General features: G+C 37.9%; 1 protein-coding gene across 1 annotated transcript; it reads right to left on the bottom strand.

The window, feature by feature from the left end:
- Window positions 1–311: 311 nt before the first annotated feature.
- LOC134665610 (uncharacterized) lies at window positions 312–10,262 on the bottom strand. Its single transcript, XM_063522576.1, has 18 exons — window positions 10,127–10,262; window positions 9,493–9,598; window positions 8,843–9,043; window positions 8,230–8,327; window positions 7,511–7,598; window positions 6,882–7,021; window positions 6,512–6,578; window positions 6,035–6,161; window positions 5,678–5,885; window positions 4,946–5,109; window positions 4,301–4,382; window positions 4,107–4,190; window positions 3,440–3,575; window positions 2,860–2,941; window positions 2,131–2,254; window positions 1,689–1,751; window positions 1,050–1,118; window positions 312–522 (listed from the first exon to the last, which is right to left on the bottom strand). The coding sequence occupies exons 2-18, from the start codon at window positions 9,584–9,586 to the stop codon at window positions 409–411; spliced, it is 1,941 nt and encodes a 646-aa protein (XP_063378646.1). The 5' UTR covers window positions 9,587–9,598; window positions 10,127–10,262; the 3' UTR covers window positions 312–408.
- Window positions 10,263–17,331: the final 7,069 nt, after the last annotated feature.

The following is a 17,331-nucleotide window of genomic DNA, read 5'->3' as shown; positions in this document are numbered from 1 at the left end:
TTTTAAGTGAAAACTTCTTTAGCGGCGCTGTGCACTTATCGTGATGGGGAAAAAATGTTAAACTCGCGACAGGTCACGTGACCGACAGATTCGACAGATTGAAAATTCGTAAGACGGACACGTGACCTGGTTGAAAAACTGTTACAATGTCATTGAGTTTTCACTTTTGCCGGCACTCCCGGAGTGCAACCCGTTGTTTTTTTTTTTTTATCTTATAATCCATGTTTTCATAATTAAATACTTAAGTATAAGGTTTTCTTCAAAAACAGTTCAGCCAAAAATCAAGTAGGTCGTTTTATTAATTTCTTTAATTTAATTATAATCAGCTGTAGGTATTGGAACATTATGTTTTGTACTTTATATTAATCTAGTTATCAACTATTAATCAGTTCAGTATTAAAAAAAATATCATTGGGTAAGCACACCCGAGGTCGCAGCGTTGAGGGTAGATTCACAACTGGACCTGCCTTGTCTTGTGTTGGTATGGTCACAAGATTCTTCTTTCACTACCGATAAGTCCACCTGGAATTTATTTTGAAACTTTTTGAATCGGTAACAAAGAATGAAATGGCTAAACTACAAATATATCCTAATTTCCGTCTGCAAAGATACTTGTCTTTATAATTATTATAAGAATTTAGAGCTTTAAAAAAATTGTATTGAATTTGGTTTTAAATCCTAGTTCTTACAATAAAAAAAATATAAAAAAGTCAAAGCAAGAGGCATTGGCTAAACATTAGCAACTTACGCTTCGTTGACTTTTTCGATATATCTACGATACATTTTGTGAAAATATTCTCCATAAAATGAATATTGAGGGAGAAAAATGAGGACAACATTTGTATGGAGAAACGGGTCGTCCACTATCGTTTTAACCTTTTAACCGCTTAGAATTTTTCATCGCGCGTGCTTGTGTCGCCGCCGGTACGAAGTTACAACACGCTATCAGACTGCGGCGAAATGAAATGGAGAACTATTGTATGTATGTCATATACTTCTATCAGTCTACGGCGGTTAAAAGGTTGACGATACGAGTTATATTTGCTTACTGTATCAGTGGTTTGAGTTTGAGCCCCATCAGCGTCCGGTGGTGCATGGCGTCGACTGCTTTCTCGACGCTGAAATAAAAATAGGATTGAGTCATGTTTTTACTGAAAGCGCTGGTGGCCCAGCGGTAAGAGCGTGCGACTTGCAATCCGGAGGTCGCGGGTTCAAACCCCGACTCGTACCAATGAGTTTTCCGAAACTTATGTACGAAATAGCATTCGATATTTACCAGCAGCTTTTCGGTGAAGGAAAACATCGTGAGGAAACCGGACTGATCCCAATAAGGCCTAGTATACCCAGTAACCCAGAGGTTGGAAGGTCAGATGGTCAGTCGCTTTCGTAAAAACTAGTGTCCACGCCAATTCTTGGGAGTAGTTGCCAAGCGTACCCCGGGCTCCCATGAGGCGTGGCAAAATGCCGGGACAACGCGAGGAAGATGATAAATCATAGTTTTACTTAGCAGAAACCCGTAGATCGGGAAATCCTTGCAAGGAAATGGCTTTGGATCAGACACGTTCTCCATATAACGGACAGCCACAAAACAAAAGTAAAAACATATAATCGCCGTCTTCCTACGATACCTAATTAATCTTACCTACATATTACTTACATACACACAAGTATTTAACAAAACAACTTACAATGCTACGCCTTCTTATTTCTTGCTTAAGCTTTTCTTTGTTTTTCCTTCTGAAGAAATTAAGCTGAAACACAATATATTATAGAGTATAATAAATGTAATTGTTAATTAATAATAAACTGATATTTTTTTTCAGTGAATTTCACAAACAATTAAGGCTTAATTTACATAAAATCAGACGTTACGATATACAACTGAAAGTAAATGAAAATTAGACATATTTTCCTGATTTTCGCAATCTAGCCAAGTCTAACCTTAGGTTGGAGTCTGCCGTTGCATAGTTTCCGTGTGATGTTTTTCATGGCATTGCAATGGCCTTTGGTTAAAATCAATGAAACTTTAATTACATTTATAAAAAATATAAACTATAATTTAGCGCTAGGTCCATCTTAAGAATCTTTAGAGATTAATAACTCTTTACTGCAAGTATAGGAATCAAATACCTTGTACAGTATTACGGTGATGATAACCAGGGCCAGAAAAGCTGCAAGAAGGGAGACCATGATGATGAGAGGTTTGTTGTGCCAGAATGTCTTCTCTGTCTTAAATGTCAGCACTGATGTTAAGCTGCAATATTCTTTCAATAGTACAGTACGCCTAGTGTAAATTTCATTCGATAGCGTGACATAACGTACGCGTTTGCGTTAAGTGTCATTTTGTCTGGGATTTAAAGTTTCCAAACCGTCCCGCTTGGCGCGCTGTTCAAAAAACCAATACAAAAATAGACATAACGCAAACGCTCGTCACGCTATCGAATGTATACTATGGGTTCAGTACTTTAAAGCAGCCTTTCTCAAAGTGTGTTCCGCGGAACCCTAGGGTTCCGCAAAGCTTCTGTTGGGGCTCCGCGAAAATACTTGTAATAATAAGAAGAAAAAAACCAGCTCTTGTATAGGTATAGGTATCTGGTCGACAGTGACGAACGAAAATATATAATTTGGGGTTCCGTCAAATATTTCGCTTTCCAAAAGTGTTCCGTCACCAAAAAAGTTTGAGAACCGCTGCTTTAAAGTATTACTTGTTTGTTTGAAAAGTGAGTTGATATACAGAGTGGCCCAAAAATCATTAGGAATATTTCTCTTAATATTTTACAAAACTCCAATTATTTTACTAAAACAAAACGTACCCTTTATTTTCAAAATAATAATACCTATATCATGGTTCTTACTTACTTTCTGTTCTTAGCCTTATGTGGGAGTAATTCTAGCATAAGCTCTGATGGTATAGTAATATTCCCTTTTTGGAGATATTGTGCTGAAAACGCTTAGTTAGATTAGCAACACTGATCAATGTTAGGGTATTATTTACATTCTGATATAAATAAATAAATTATAGGACAATCTTACATAAACACACCAAGTCCCATAGTACAGTCAAGGAATTTAAATTCCGACCCATTTCGTACTTTGTCACAGTGACAATCAATATGAAAGCCGCTAGAGACCTCATACGGTTGTCACTGTGACAAAGTACGAAATGGGTCGGAATTTAAATTCCTTGATTGTACTTGTAAGCTCAATAAGATTCGTAAACAAATAAACAAACAAATAAATACCATTACCGGGATCGAACCAGGGTCTTCTTGCTACGTAGACAGACTAGGTAGGTGCTGACTTAGGCTAGAGGGCAGTTAGAGTCAGACCACGAAAAGTCTGCAGCAGATATGATAGCCCACGCAGTGCAAGTATTGTTTTAAACGTCAAACTTCAATGAAACTATCCGACTCTAGTTATACTTTACTGTCTGACTTACCGAGTTCCTTTTTCAAAATATTAGTAGAAATGGAAATTTTAGTCATAGAATATGGGGCTAAACTGAGAACGCATCCCCACAAAAAGTCCTCTGTGCCGTTGTATTCAGCAAACTTCTCAGTTTGCTTTATAGCGACCTGGAAGAAAATCATTATAAGCGTATACTTACTTATACCTTACTTATGTATTACTTATATCTGTAGTACGTTTACTTGGAAGTAAACATACTACAGAGCAATATTGGTAAAGCAATAGACAAAAGCACTATAAACTGCCAATGTGCATACCCACTTTAAGAATGGAATTCATTCATAAAGTGAGTATGCATTTTTCAGCCGGGCGTACCTACTTTACCTTCCTCTATTGTAAACTCTAAAAGACTCGATTCTCAATCAGGCGAGCCGTATGCTTGTTTGCCACCGACGTGGTATAAAAAGTCTGTTAATAAAGACACCGTCCGTCACTTTTGAAATTTTTTTCACAATGTATGTATGTAACTAATTGAAAAACTTGGCATACCTAACTAAACTATTAATATACTCGTAATTATGGATAATAATGACTTTACACTGATGTATTCATTACATTATTTTCTAGTCTTTAACAAATAGAGACTTAAATAAATGCTAAATAACTATAAAAATGTAGAGACTCGATTCGAGACCCACCCTAAAGTTCTGGATGTATGGCTTGTTCTTTGCTGTTACATTTACCAATATATTTTTCCACATAAAAGACTGGTTGTTAAAGATCTGTAATAAAAAAAAACATAATTTATAATTATACTTACATACTTCTTTATATTTTTACGTGCTACTTTCTTCAATGCCCATTTCAAGTATTCATAAGTTCAGAAACTTACTGTATAAGTTTGTTCGTGTAAGATTAGTCCTTCCCTTTCATCCTGAATTTCTGTGTCTGCTATATCACGGTTCATAGCAATTCTGTGAACAAAAATATAGGTACGTAAAGCGTAATATACCCATTACCAGTCCGCCTGCAGTCTCTGGTCCTATCGGGCGGCCTGTCGCCCCAGGCCAATAACGTCTACACATTTAAGGGATTATTGCCTACTGCCTGCTGACAATGGCCTGCTGCCATCACCCCTGCGACTACACACTATTAGCAGTTGAGAGTCGTCAGTTTTCACCCCAAGATCACAGACTGTCCGGCCGATATCTGTCGACGCTGTCCGGAATCGTCGAGAGGCCACACACTCTCGGTTCGTATTAGTCGTCAGGCCGAAACCAAAATGGAACTTTTAGTGTGTGATATTTTGGGATTAAGCTCCTTTTGAAATTGTAACTCTTAGTTACAACAATAAAAGTTCACAATAAATTTTGGAAGATGTACAAAAAATTGTACGCAGGGACTTAGGAGGGTTGACAGACTAATATCATCTTTCTGTGGTAATCTGTGGGCCCCTTTAGAGAGCAAATGGACTTGTACATCGCCATCTAAATTAGTAGTCCGATAGTATGAAGTTGAACGTAATACGTTAGCATACCCATCAATGATGACATTGTTGAACACTTTGGTGAAATTGTATGGAACTGTCAGGGTAGTCATTGGTCCCGGCTCCTCACAATCGTCTCGGACCTCCACGTCCACAGTGAAATTGTTTTCCTGGTTGTTTAGCGTGTCCATAACTAGCTGAATCTCGACTGTTTTCTGAAAAAATACGAAGGTTTTAGAGCGTTTTCACATTGCCCCATCCGGAATCGAATGTCGGATGGAAGTGAAATGTAAGACATATGTGTTTTTCTGTATTTATTTACTTATTTAATATTTAATCATTATTACGATAAATAACGCAAAAATGCGGACTCGATACCATATGGCACTCTCCAGCGGCTGTTTTTCTATTAATGGGCGCCTTCCGACATCCGATAATGCTGCGGCGCTTCCGATAATTTCAGCCATGTCGGAGTCAGCATTCGGACCGATAATATTTGTTTGTGTGCGTATGCGTATGTGTGGGCATAATGTTTGTTGTAGTGTGCGTGACCGCTAAAGACGCCGCCCTCGCACGATCGGGCAATGTGAAAACGCTCTAGACTTTTATTTACTTTTAGCCGTGAAGAGCACATTCTTTCTTGCCTAAGCAGTCGCAAACCTTATTGCGATAGTCTTACGGTAGTATTTCATGCGAAATACTCGAGGGCAAGTGTAACAAATATCGTTGCCCTGCGCCGCGTACTTGTCCAAGAAATTTGAACTCTATGCTAAATAGTCTTACGCTAGTATTTCCCATGAAGCTCTCCAGAGGGCACATGTAGCGAAGATTGTTGCGCTCGCGTTGGCATTGCAGCTGATAATCCAGACCGCGCACGCGTATTACAGTACAGCTTCTGCAGCCTTTCGTGCCCGTGTTGTGAACCGCTACTTTCACCGTTTCAAACCTGGAGGATCCGATGAGGTAGTCGGTTACTTCGTTGGTATAATTGCTGAAAATGTGGGGCTTTTTTTATTGAGTTGGGTTGCGGGATACACGAAAAAAGGCCATGTACAAGTAAGTTGTACAAGGTTGGTACAAAATGGCATAGAAATCAAATTCCTTGACCATACAATTTACTCAGTGAAAGGATTTGAATACCTTCCAGACCATCGCAGTTCTGCGTTAAGCTCGGGCGCGCAACCTGGTTTTGGACAGACGCACTCGAAACGATTTGATCTTGTCAACTCGCTCACTGCACTCAGTGTGACCCAAGTTTCGTTAAATCCTGGAAAAATATAAATATTCACTCGAGTATAGACCACGTTAGTCTGTCGCTTTCGAAGTCGCTTACAAAATGTCACCCGAGCGTGTCATGAAAACGAATTCACTCGCACTAACCAAAATTAGCTCAGTAGTTGATCAGCTACTAAAGCTAAAATCATAACTCTTTCCCCAGGTATAAATTACAAAAATCCCTGGTAAATGACGACAAATTTTAAATATACATCTACTACCTATCGTTGGAAGAAGGGCGCCACAAAAAAATTCATGATTAGAAAAAAAGCCCATTTAAATACCTATACTAGTGTTTTTAGGTACCTAATCTTGTAATTATATGATAGATTTCATTTTTACCTTCTTGATCTTCAATACGTTCTATAGTTGATACCGTTGTGTTCACGATGCAGAAAGATGCATCAACCTATAAAAAAGTTATTGTACCCTGTTAGATTGGACAAACAACTTACTAACAAAATTAGATAAACATAAGAACAGTGCAACAAATGTCAAACTACTATTGTTGTCTAATTAGATGGGCATCAGACTGATGCGGTTTTCGAGTGCGGCACCCACTACATATTTAACTTCACTTCAAAAAAAAACATAAAATTAATAATGCAAACTTCCTGATAATTTGAGAACCTCCTCTTTTTAAAGTCGACTAAAAATACTGATGAACTTGCAATAGTGGAATATCACTATAATAAAATAGTGATGAACTTACAATAGTGATATTCCTACAATATTCTCTGAGGCTACCGGCTTCAAGACTGTGTTCTTTAGACGCTAAATCGATTTCGTAGGTGGCTTCGCCGCTGTGATTAAATGCCCCATTCCCGCTTATCACATTTTTGACCAATAACTCTGTAACACAAAATAAATATAATGGTTGTGGTCATCATTGGAAGTCTCCCTTTGTGACACGTTTGACGGCTCGCCTCCACTCCTCCCTGACGGCTGCGCGTTTAGGCCGTTTAGCGCATTCGTGCAAGGGGCCGTCCATGGCTGCCTTTATTTGGTCCGTCCACCTCATGGGCGACCTTCCTCGCGCTCGGGTACCTTCTACTCTGCCCTGCACCACCAGTCGCTCTATGGATACATCTCCACGTCGAGAAACGTGTCCAAAGAAGGTTAAATATAATGTTAACTTTACATAATTTTTAATAAAATATAGGGTACCAGCTAGTTACAAAATTCGCCGATTTAACGCGTTCGCATGTGCACGAATGTTGCACGAACGTAAATATTGACAACCAAATTAGCTTGAACCTTAGATGGATCAACATAAAGTCTGTGATCGTACTAGCACAATCGGAAATAAAAGTAAATACGTTACTTCTAGTAGATACCTACTTGTAGTGATTATTCTCGGTTTTACAGGCAAATCCACAGTAACGCATGAGGAGAAGATGAGAGTAGAAAACCCAGAAACGGGATCCAACTGAAACAAATGCAATAGTACATTGTGAAATAAGGGAGGATTGGGCAGAATTAATAAGAGGCTAAAAATGCACCGCGATGCGCGAACCGTAGCCTCTGCGCATACAAATCCATTTTATTTGACAATAACCTAACATAAATTTACAAATAAACACAAGATACTTAACCTCGTGCCGCCCACCATACAAAATTATTGCCAAGGAAGTTAGAATCTTGTTGTATTTTTAATTGGGTTGAATTTCATTAGTTCGAAAATTTTACGAGATAAATGAAATGCTACTTACTTACTTTGTTTTTAATTAAGGTTGACATTCCATTGAAACTGAGTGTACATCCTAATGTACATTGGGCGGCACGAGGATAGAAACAGAGCATAAAAAATTGACAGCTTTATCGCTAAAGAGCAATCTCTTCCTGATAAACTTTTAGGTACTTATTGGACAAATTAAAATATTTAGGATGTTTATGCGTCAAGTTTACAATTTTGTTACTTACGTGTTACATAATTATATGTTATTCTATGTTATTATATGAATTGACCAACTCTTATGGGTAAGTATGATAAAAAGAGTGAAAATAAAATTAATTATTTTGTAAAATTTCAGTCAGTAAAAGATAGTCGATGATCTTACCACTGAGTCAGAAATCTTCGAAGTTACATTCACCGTGATGGCTCGGATTCCCGAAAACAATGTTACTCTAGAATTGCCCGGTGCGCCTACGCCTAGTTCTGGAAAACAAAGTAAAAACATCATTTTTTTGATACAAGCTTTTAGTTCCGACTGCACTGTTCCTTTCAACAGGCAATTGAATACTTACTCATCGAAAAAATTCTAACAAAGCAAAAGACAATAAGGTTGCGTTGTTTTATCAGTGTTCAAATGGAAATCTCCTGTGTGGTACCATAATGTTGCATTGTCACCCAACATTGTCATACCTACATAGTTATGTACGTGTACTTTCACAAGTTCAATAGAATAATGGGAAGTGCATATGTCGGCGGCCGATCGTAAGATCAGGCAGATCGTAATGTTCCTGTGTATTGTTTTGAGGATAGTCACATTAAACCAATATATAGGTAAGACAGGTTCGTTATGTGGCTTCAGATGCCCGAAGGGCAAACTGCCCAGAAATAGGCAGGGAACGAGTCAAAGATTTTCACGTTTCACGATATGCCTAGGAATTTCACGATATGCCTGATCTTACGATCGGCCGCCGACACATAGATTTATAAATGTTACTTACCATCACTACCATTTTCATTAAAGTCGCTCACTGGTTGAAGACTAAATCCAAAGATTGCGTGAGTTTCTTTTCTAATTATTTGTGTTCTTTTCAGTTCAGAGACTAGGATCTTTGGTTCTTTCACATTTTTTATTTCGTGCCCACACAGGATGTACAATGCTCCTACACCTGAGTTTTCGAATGGAGCGCTAACAAATATTTCTGCAAAAATAACGAACTAGAATAACTATAAATGTCTGACTAGAGCTAAAAAACTGGTCAAGTGCGAGTCGGACTCGCGCACGAAGGGTTTTGTAGCATTACGCAAAAAAACGGCAAAAAAGTCACGTTTGTTGTATGGGAGCCTGCTTAAATATTGATTTTATTCTGTTTTAGTATTTGTTGTTATAGCGGCAACAGAAATACATAATCTGTGAAAATTTTACGACACTGCTGACTGACGGACAGATTGACTGACAGTCAGACGGACAGTGGAGTCTTAGTAATAGGCTCCCGTTTTTCCCTTTTTGTGCGGAACCCTAAAAATGACTCTTCGGGAAATGAGCCGCGAGCGACACAACTTATTGACCAATCACAATATTTTTTTTACCGCGGGATATTGTGTATTGGGCGTTTCATCAACTATATGACGATTTACTTCTTTCATTTACCAGGATTGGAATCTCCATCCACATCGTTGGTGGACAACGTAGTTCCGAATCGAGCGTTGTCCGTAACCCCCCAAATTACCAGTTTCAATTCCATTTCTCGCTTATCCTGAAAAAGAAATAAAACTGACCTAATTGATTGCCATGCATGCGTTACAAGTATCAGGCGGTCTAGCATAAGCTACGTTCTCGCGCGTGAGTCCATACTCAGTCGCGCTAGATGTATGGAGACGCGCGCGAGAACGCAACTCATGGTATTAGCAGCTTCTTAGCAGGTCTGGTATTACAAAATGACGCCAGAAGTCGTCTAGTCGTATAAATATAAGTCGTAAATAATCTACACAAAAAATAGGGTAGGGGTTTCAAAGTCGTAATGATTTTAGTTAGGGAAAAAGCTATAAAAGTAGGATCAAAGGTTATGTCCAATATTTAGTAGGTACGTTGTCAAATAACGAGCTAAACGGCTGCAGAACCAAACTGTACTGTATGTACAGAGACATATATAACTCCGTCTATGTACATCGGTTTAAAAATGATTCATTAGGAAAGTTTCAATCAATTTAAGTTGATAGTAACGCTATCTGGGAACAAAATCCAAGACAACTAGAAAACAATTCAACCCACTTGGGTATCTTACCGACTATGTTTTAGTATAAACATGAACCGCGCCTCTATCCGCGCTGCGCGCATCCGAGACTTGCGCGGGCGCACCCACGATCAGCTCCGCTGCGCCGTCGCCGGTGACGTCGGCGCTGGCCAACGCCGAGCCGAACATGCTGTCCACGTGTTTATCCTCCAGCCTGTATGGCTTGCGGGTGCGACGGCCGATGGAGTCCGGACTGTAATAATATAATTGGTTTATTTCTAATATCTGGGAGACCGAGCTTTGCTCGGAAAACGTATAAAAAATCAAAAATGCGCGTCTTCCCAGAGATAAGACCTAACGAAAACCCCCATATAGCAAATTTCATTGAAATCGTTAGAGCCGTTTCCGAGATCCCCGAAATTTATATATAAATACCTAAACAAGAATTGCTCGTTTAAAGGTATTAAATTTTGAACTTTAATCTAAAAAAAATACATTAAAGTTAGGTAAGATAAGGGAAATATTTTGGCAAGAGAAACGAAATTATTCACAACGATTCATAATTTCTCATACCTATACCGGGTGTGGCCTGTAACACGAACAAATAATTAAAACATAGATTGTACTCCTCAAACGGTGACACTTTTGTTTAACAACTTTTAAAAATTTTGAAGTATTTAGACTCGCTATTTTTCATACAAAATAAATATTATCTTCAATGGACACCATCGCCACGCCATATCATTGTGATTGACGTTGCTTGTCACGCCTTAAACATAACAAAATTCGCAATACATTGCGTCTTAGAATAAACTTTAACGTGTATTAAAAATCAAACCACAATTTATTTTTAAAAGTAGCTGAACAAATGTTGGTCAGTATGAGGAGTACAACCTACAGTTAAATTTTTTGCTCACATTACAGGCCACACCCGGTATAAATAACCGTAAATTAACATACCTTTGTAATGGTTTCCACGTGCCGTCACTATGGTAGAAAGCAATCTGAAATGTTACTTATTTTTAATACGGGCTGACTGAGACAAATTTGAAAATGGGGTTATTGTGAAAACCACTAATCATACTAGTCACCATCAAAAGTAGCGGATCAAATAACACTTCAAAAGCTAGATACTTTTTCTGCAAAAAAGTAATGATTATCGTTATAAGTATGTACATCGAACAATCGAGACTGTTAAGCCGACCACTGACTAACAGGCCGCCGGACGATATCGGCCTGTCAGTTAGAACAATAATTTGACAACTCCGAACAACTGACCGGCCGATATCGTCCGGCGGACTGTTAGTCAGTGGTCGGCTTTAAAAATGTAAGAGTAGGTACTTATGACCGTGTACAGTATCTAAATCATATATCACATATACTTTGATTTGTGAACTATTAATTAAATATATTGTTACCGCTCCTTTTCCAGACATATATCTCAAACTAAAAGCGTAGAAAGTCTTGTTTTTATCCGTGTCGAAATAATTTCCAAATGTCATCGCTTTCCCTAAAAAATAATTATGATAATTAAAAAGAATAAAATACTCAGTAGTAGCAGTAACATAGTTCAAAATGAATAAGAATAAAAATCGGAAAATTGTCTCACCAAAACTCGTAAAATCATTTTTTTCAAGCGCTAATGATGGGTTCGATGACAAAGCTTTGTATTTGTGACTTGGATCCAAAGTGCTGTAAGATAGATCGGGAGTGTTGAAAGACTTTGATATAATTATCTTGTTCTTGTCTTGATCTATTATGGCACTCCAACCAGAACTACCGTATGCGTAAACTGAAAAAAAATACCTAAAATAAATTATCTTTAACGAAATAAATATTGCCATCGGAAATTCACAACTCCACAATGATGGTCCTCGTCAGTACGGACTCTGAGTGTAACATGTCGAGCTATTTTCTACATACAATACCGTAAGTGACCCGTTTAAATATATTTAATACTAGATGTTATAAAAGTCTCCTCGATAGATAAAAGATATAAAAGTGTATACCATCCATAGTTTTTTTCTTCTGTATCGTGTGCTCCAAACCGTAGTTTTGGCACGCGTGCGCTTTGTGACTTCTGTCGTAGGTGAAACAGGCCCCGTACGCGCCGAACACGTCTTTTGTCTTCTTCCCATCGCCATCAAAATATGCCCCGTATGCGGTCCGCAGTGGTGCACACGTCTGGCGAAGGAGAAATTACATAATCACAGAAGCCTAACCATATGATGACAATCGAACATCGGCAAAAAGAATAAAATGTAGCAGGATGATAGATATGGTACGAAAAGGATGGTAAAGGATGATAGATCCTGCAGTACCGGTTTTTTGTAGATTTTAGGAATATTTTATGGGTTTAACAGGTGAAATCGGTTAATTTAAAGGTCTAATTGTAACACTGCGTATTTTTTTGAAACAAGAATCAACGGTAAAGGAGGCCACAGATTACAAGTTCGCCGGACGATATCAGCCTGTTAATTGTTCGGAACTGTCACCTTTTGTGTTTAACACGTTCGCGGACGCTCAGTCACACCATTTGGACACCTAAATTTTGTATGGAAATTTTGCGACTGTTATATCATATCTGTCACTACAAATATATCTTTTAGGTTTGTATATGACGCGTAATGCTATGCAAGGCGGATGCTATGCAATCCGCGTCAATATGAAGTATATTTTTTATACGCTATGTGACAACAAATGCTATACAATTCGGATGCATAAGCATCTCCGTCACATGAGGTAGTCAAGATGTGATCTTATATGACATCGCATGTTATAGCATTCATTCATCGTACTTGATGGACTTAATGGCTGAGACTTCTGACTTCCTAGAGGCGAGATTTTTGCTCTAAAGACTCATTGGTGACCTCTTCAAACATTTTTCTACTTCTGTTTAGTTCCCCCATTTCTTATCATTGTAATATTATGTCCTTCTCATACATGCCCCATCCCAAGCACGTTCGTCATTCATTGGACCTAAAATTATGTGATACTACACATCATGCGTTGGAGACCGCATAATATGTCTGAAGAATCTAAATGCCCACTCATGGCATGTTGCAGAGAGCCGAGTGGAGCCGGTTGAGCTCTCATAAAAGAGAGAGGTTGTTTCTTCCAGCTGTCCAAGGTATACGCAGCATTTACGCCACCACCACTTTCAAAATCATCAATCTCTACCGTATTACACTTTTTGAGTTCCCTGTAAGTCACCGCCGCTTTAAGTTCTGGACGTAAAGCGTCCACCACTTTTCCTGTCAAGCGATGATTCACCCAACTTTATATTCTTTTTCGGATGCATTTACACCAAACATAAGGCGTGAAATATACAAGAATTATGCCACAATACTTGTCATAAACGTTCTTACCTTGTAAGAGGTGATCATCGAGCGCCAGCAGGCTTATAATTCACAGTAATATCATCAAAACTATGACTAGTAATGTAACTACTTGAATGATAGGTATACACATTCATGCCCCACTTCTTCACATTCACCGTTATCAAAATTTGATTGTAGCACAATAAACCACGAGTAAACATGTTTGTTTATTAAAACACATTGAAAAACTTAAAGAAATTGTAAGAAAAACATTAATTATGATGTTATAAACAATCCGTAAAAATGGCTATCGCGCACGAAATTCACCCAAATTGCACGCGTCTACTCCCAGACGCACCTGTCGGGCTACTAAGGGAGCTGCCATACAAAGACGAATGCTATAGCATGTGCATCACAGAAAGGGGGGCCCAATCGGAGACGTCACAGGATAATTTTTAACTTCGATAAAACTATGTAAAATGGCAGTATGCAAACTTTGAATCTGGTGACTGGTATAGAGGAAAGTTGGTGAATAATATTATACTGTGGTAAAGCGGATTGATTAGCATTTCAATGCAGAAATTTAAAACGAATAACGGATGCTATAGCATGCGCGTCACCAGGAGTAGTGCAAAAACGGATGCTATGCAATCCGCGTCCGCGAACGTGTTCCTACGGCTGATATCGTCCGGCGAACTGGTAATCTGTGGGCCCCTTAACACAAAATAAAAATGCTAAACGTTGATTCACTTTGATCAAGCGCGAATACCTAAGATGGTGGTGTATACAATAATGGCGCAAACTAGTTACGTAGGTACCTACTATAATAGATTGTCTGGTACATACCACAAAAAGCTTTTCCGTTGCAGCTATGGAAGCACCCAGGTAAAAGTGTTGGTCCGGGCTGAGAGCTGAAAACATGTACAACTTCATACAGTTTAAGCAATAAAATCTGTCCAATACAATACAAAACAACATGTATGTATGTCAAAAAGGATGTGCCCTAAATAATAAGTAGGTAAAGGTAGGAATATTTAATACAAATAAGCCCGATAGCCATTTTGGACAACGTTTCTTAGCTAACAGTTTTGGCCAACTATAACCTCGTAAGTCCCCACGTACTAGTACAAGTACAAATTAATTACGAGTTATGAACTTTTAAAGAATGTGCCAAATTGAAAAATGCAAAAATTGGCTTGGGTCTTACGAAGAGGTTTTTGGTACCTAACTTGTTATATGGAAAGACCAGTCAGATTCAAAAGATGGTATCCCTCAAACACAGCGCAAATATTCTAAAAGTACCTCTCTCTGCGTTACCACCGTGAGTACCATGCTAGATGCAGGTCTGTTTTTATTGTTTATTATTTCTTATTGATCGTAAAGAAAAAATCTCAGGATTAAAGAGAATATGATACTTACTACGGTTATATGTGATATTTAAAGCTGCAAAGTCGATATCGAGCGGATCACAAGTTGTTTCTCCATGCAAGATATCTCGTAAGGACCGCTCGAATACTCGTCCAGTCTCGTCGTACAGAGGCGCACCGATCACTGTAAGTTAGTTTTGTTTTACCAGTTTTAGCGAAATAAGAAATAGTAATTGATCTATACAGGGTGATTTCGGAGTCGTGGAGCAAGAGAGCCAGACATCATACAGAATCCAAAGATGAGCCTAATGATGTTTTTAATTATTGTTTATCACCAATAATGATGATTATTTTCCAGATGACAAGTAGGAAAAAACATTTTGGCATACAATTTGGTGACCCTACTCAATGTGACGTCTTGTCGCTTTCCATACAGCGTATGTCAAAAGTCATGATTACTTAGTACTTATAACATTAATTTTACTTGAAAAATAAGAATAATTAAAGTAATTGTCTTTTAATCAAATACTACCATATGATAATGTGGATCATTTACAGAGTCAGAAAAAGTGGTTCTGGATCACGACCCAGAAATCACCCTGTATACATGAGATTTAAAACCAATAGGTATCATGCTTAGCTATACATTAGAGGTTCTTGTCATTGTTATAACTAGCCATAGCCCGTGTACGATTGTACGACGTCGTGTAACAGCAGACTTTATCAAAAAAGTAAATAATAAAATGAAGAGTTCCACAGGTAACTAAGTAACTAACACTTCATAAAACATATTGCAAAGAAATAACGTCCACCAATGTTCAATTAACCCATTAGCGCTTATAATGCTGTTAGATAGAGTTACACAGTAGAAAATCAGATCAGAACTACGTAACCCAGGTGTATAGTATGTAGCTTTCAAATAGAGCCCGATGGCTAATCTTATTGTCTATTGTTAAGTAAAACCGCACGTGCTACTTACCTGCAAAAAAGGGTCTTCATTATTCTATTTGGCACCTGAGCGCGGGCTAATCCAACGCTCAAAAAACCAGTGTAAGTGCGCTCTTCGATAACGCGCCTTTGTTACGCATCTCGATGGCACATTTTAGACTGGTTCATCTGTAGCGTTCGACTCGCCGGCACTCAGTAACCGAAGTACGTATTTTTTATGCAGGTGGTTGTGGCACGTGGCACGAGCGGTTTTACTTAACAATAGACAATAGGATTAGCCATCGGGCTCTATTTGAAAGCTACACACTATACCTAATTGGATACAATGGGCGCTAATGGGTATGTTCAGTTTACTACCAACTAGTATGTTCTTACCAAGACTTGCATTGTCCCCACCCTGGTAGCCCAAACTGTAGCCGAAGCTAATGTCTTTACTCTCTCCAGCAGGGGCTATAACGATCGACGACTTCTCGTGGAAGAACACAGCTATTGACGTCCGCACCAGGAGAAACAAACTTACGATCAGCAGCATGACTCTGAGAGAAAAATATAAATTACCGAATTTGAAATTGAATGATGTTTTAACCTTGACCTTAAAAAAGTTAGTTACTTACCAAATTATTTCATATTATTTAGACGTTGAATATGCTATAATATAATATATTCATTGCTATAACCCTCAGGATTAGTCCGGATTGAAAGTTAATCGCCTAAACTATTCAGGTACCTGTTGTTAAGTACTTAAATTTCTAAATAATAATGTTAAAAAATGCTTAACCTTTAAATTAAAACGCTGATAGGTACCTATTTTACTACAATCCGTTCTCTAAATTCACGATTCCAGAGGACCGAAAAAAGGCAAAAAGATTTTATTAATTTATCTTTAAATAAACATATGTAAGTATTTTATTTACCCATAGCTACGTCTATAGCAGAACACATATATATACATATATATATTATTATATTATACTAAAATTATGGTTTTAAACTTATTGTACAAGGTATTGTCCAATATCCAAAATTAAATCAACTTTAATTACTTACCAAAGTTATTTTAATTTTATATTTTACCACTGAAGTTGTTAAAAATATAGGTATTTTAAATCAATAAAAACACATCTTCCTGCGTATGCTCTATAATTAGCAAACCCGGCAACTGCCATTTATGAGGAAAAACACATATTTACATTAGGTACTCTTATGTTAATGTAAACTGTCATATATTATATTATATGTGTAGGTATTAAAGGTCGAAGTTAAAAATAAAATCCGGCCTATAACTTGTCTAGTCGAATCACATAAACTAGAATGTGCAAAAAGTAACAACCACGATAGGTATTTACATTTTTAGCTGAACTCCTATTATTGATGGTTTTGCACCTTAGCAGGTTGCAAGTTTGCCTATAATGTTAAGATTTCTTTCAGTTTCTTCAGAAGTTCATGACTCGGGAAGAAATATCTTTGCTCATCATCATCACACATATAAATGCCCTTACCGGGATTCGAACCCAGGACCATCGGCTTCATTGCCCCTGCCATTATAACTAGCTATTTTTTTGCGGTTTGCTACTGAGACGAAATAAAAAGTTTTTAAATTATTATTCATAGGTAGATTAAT

Source organism: Cydia fagiglandana, chromosome 6, assembly GCF_963556715.1.
Source record: "Cydia fagiglandana chromosome 6, ilCydFagi1.1, whole genome shotgun sequence".
Classification (NCBI taxonomy): Eukaryota; Metazoa; Arthropoda; class Insecta; order Lepidoptera; family Tortricidae; genus Cydia; species Cydia fagiglandana.
Note: the sequence above shows the minus strand (reverse complement) of the source record. Positions and strands in the feature narration are given on the sequence as shown.

Coding starts and splice junctions, on each gene's coding strand:
- LOC134665610 (XM_063522576.1), bottom strand. CDS start 9,586: ATGGAATTGAAACTGGTAATTTGGGGGGTTACGGACAACGCTCGATTC. Junction 8,328..8,842: donor TAATGAAAATGGTAGTGATG/GTAAGTAACATT, acceptor TTTGTTTTCCAG/AACTAGGCGTAGGCGCACCG. Junction 7,022..7,510: donor ACCGAGAATAATCACTACAA/GTAGGTATCTAC, acceptor TTTGTGTTACAG/AGTTATTGGTCAAAAATGTG.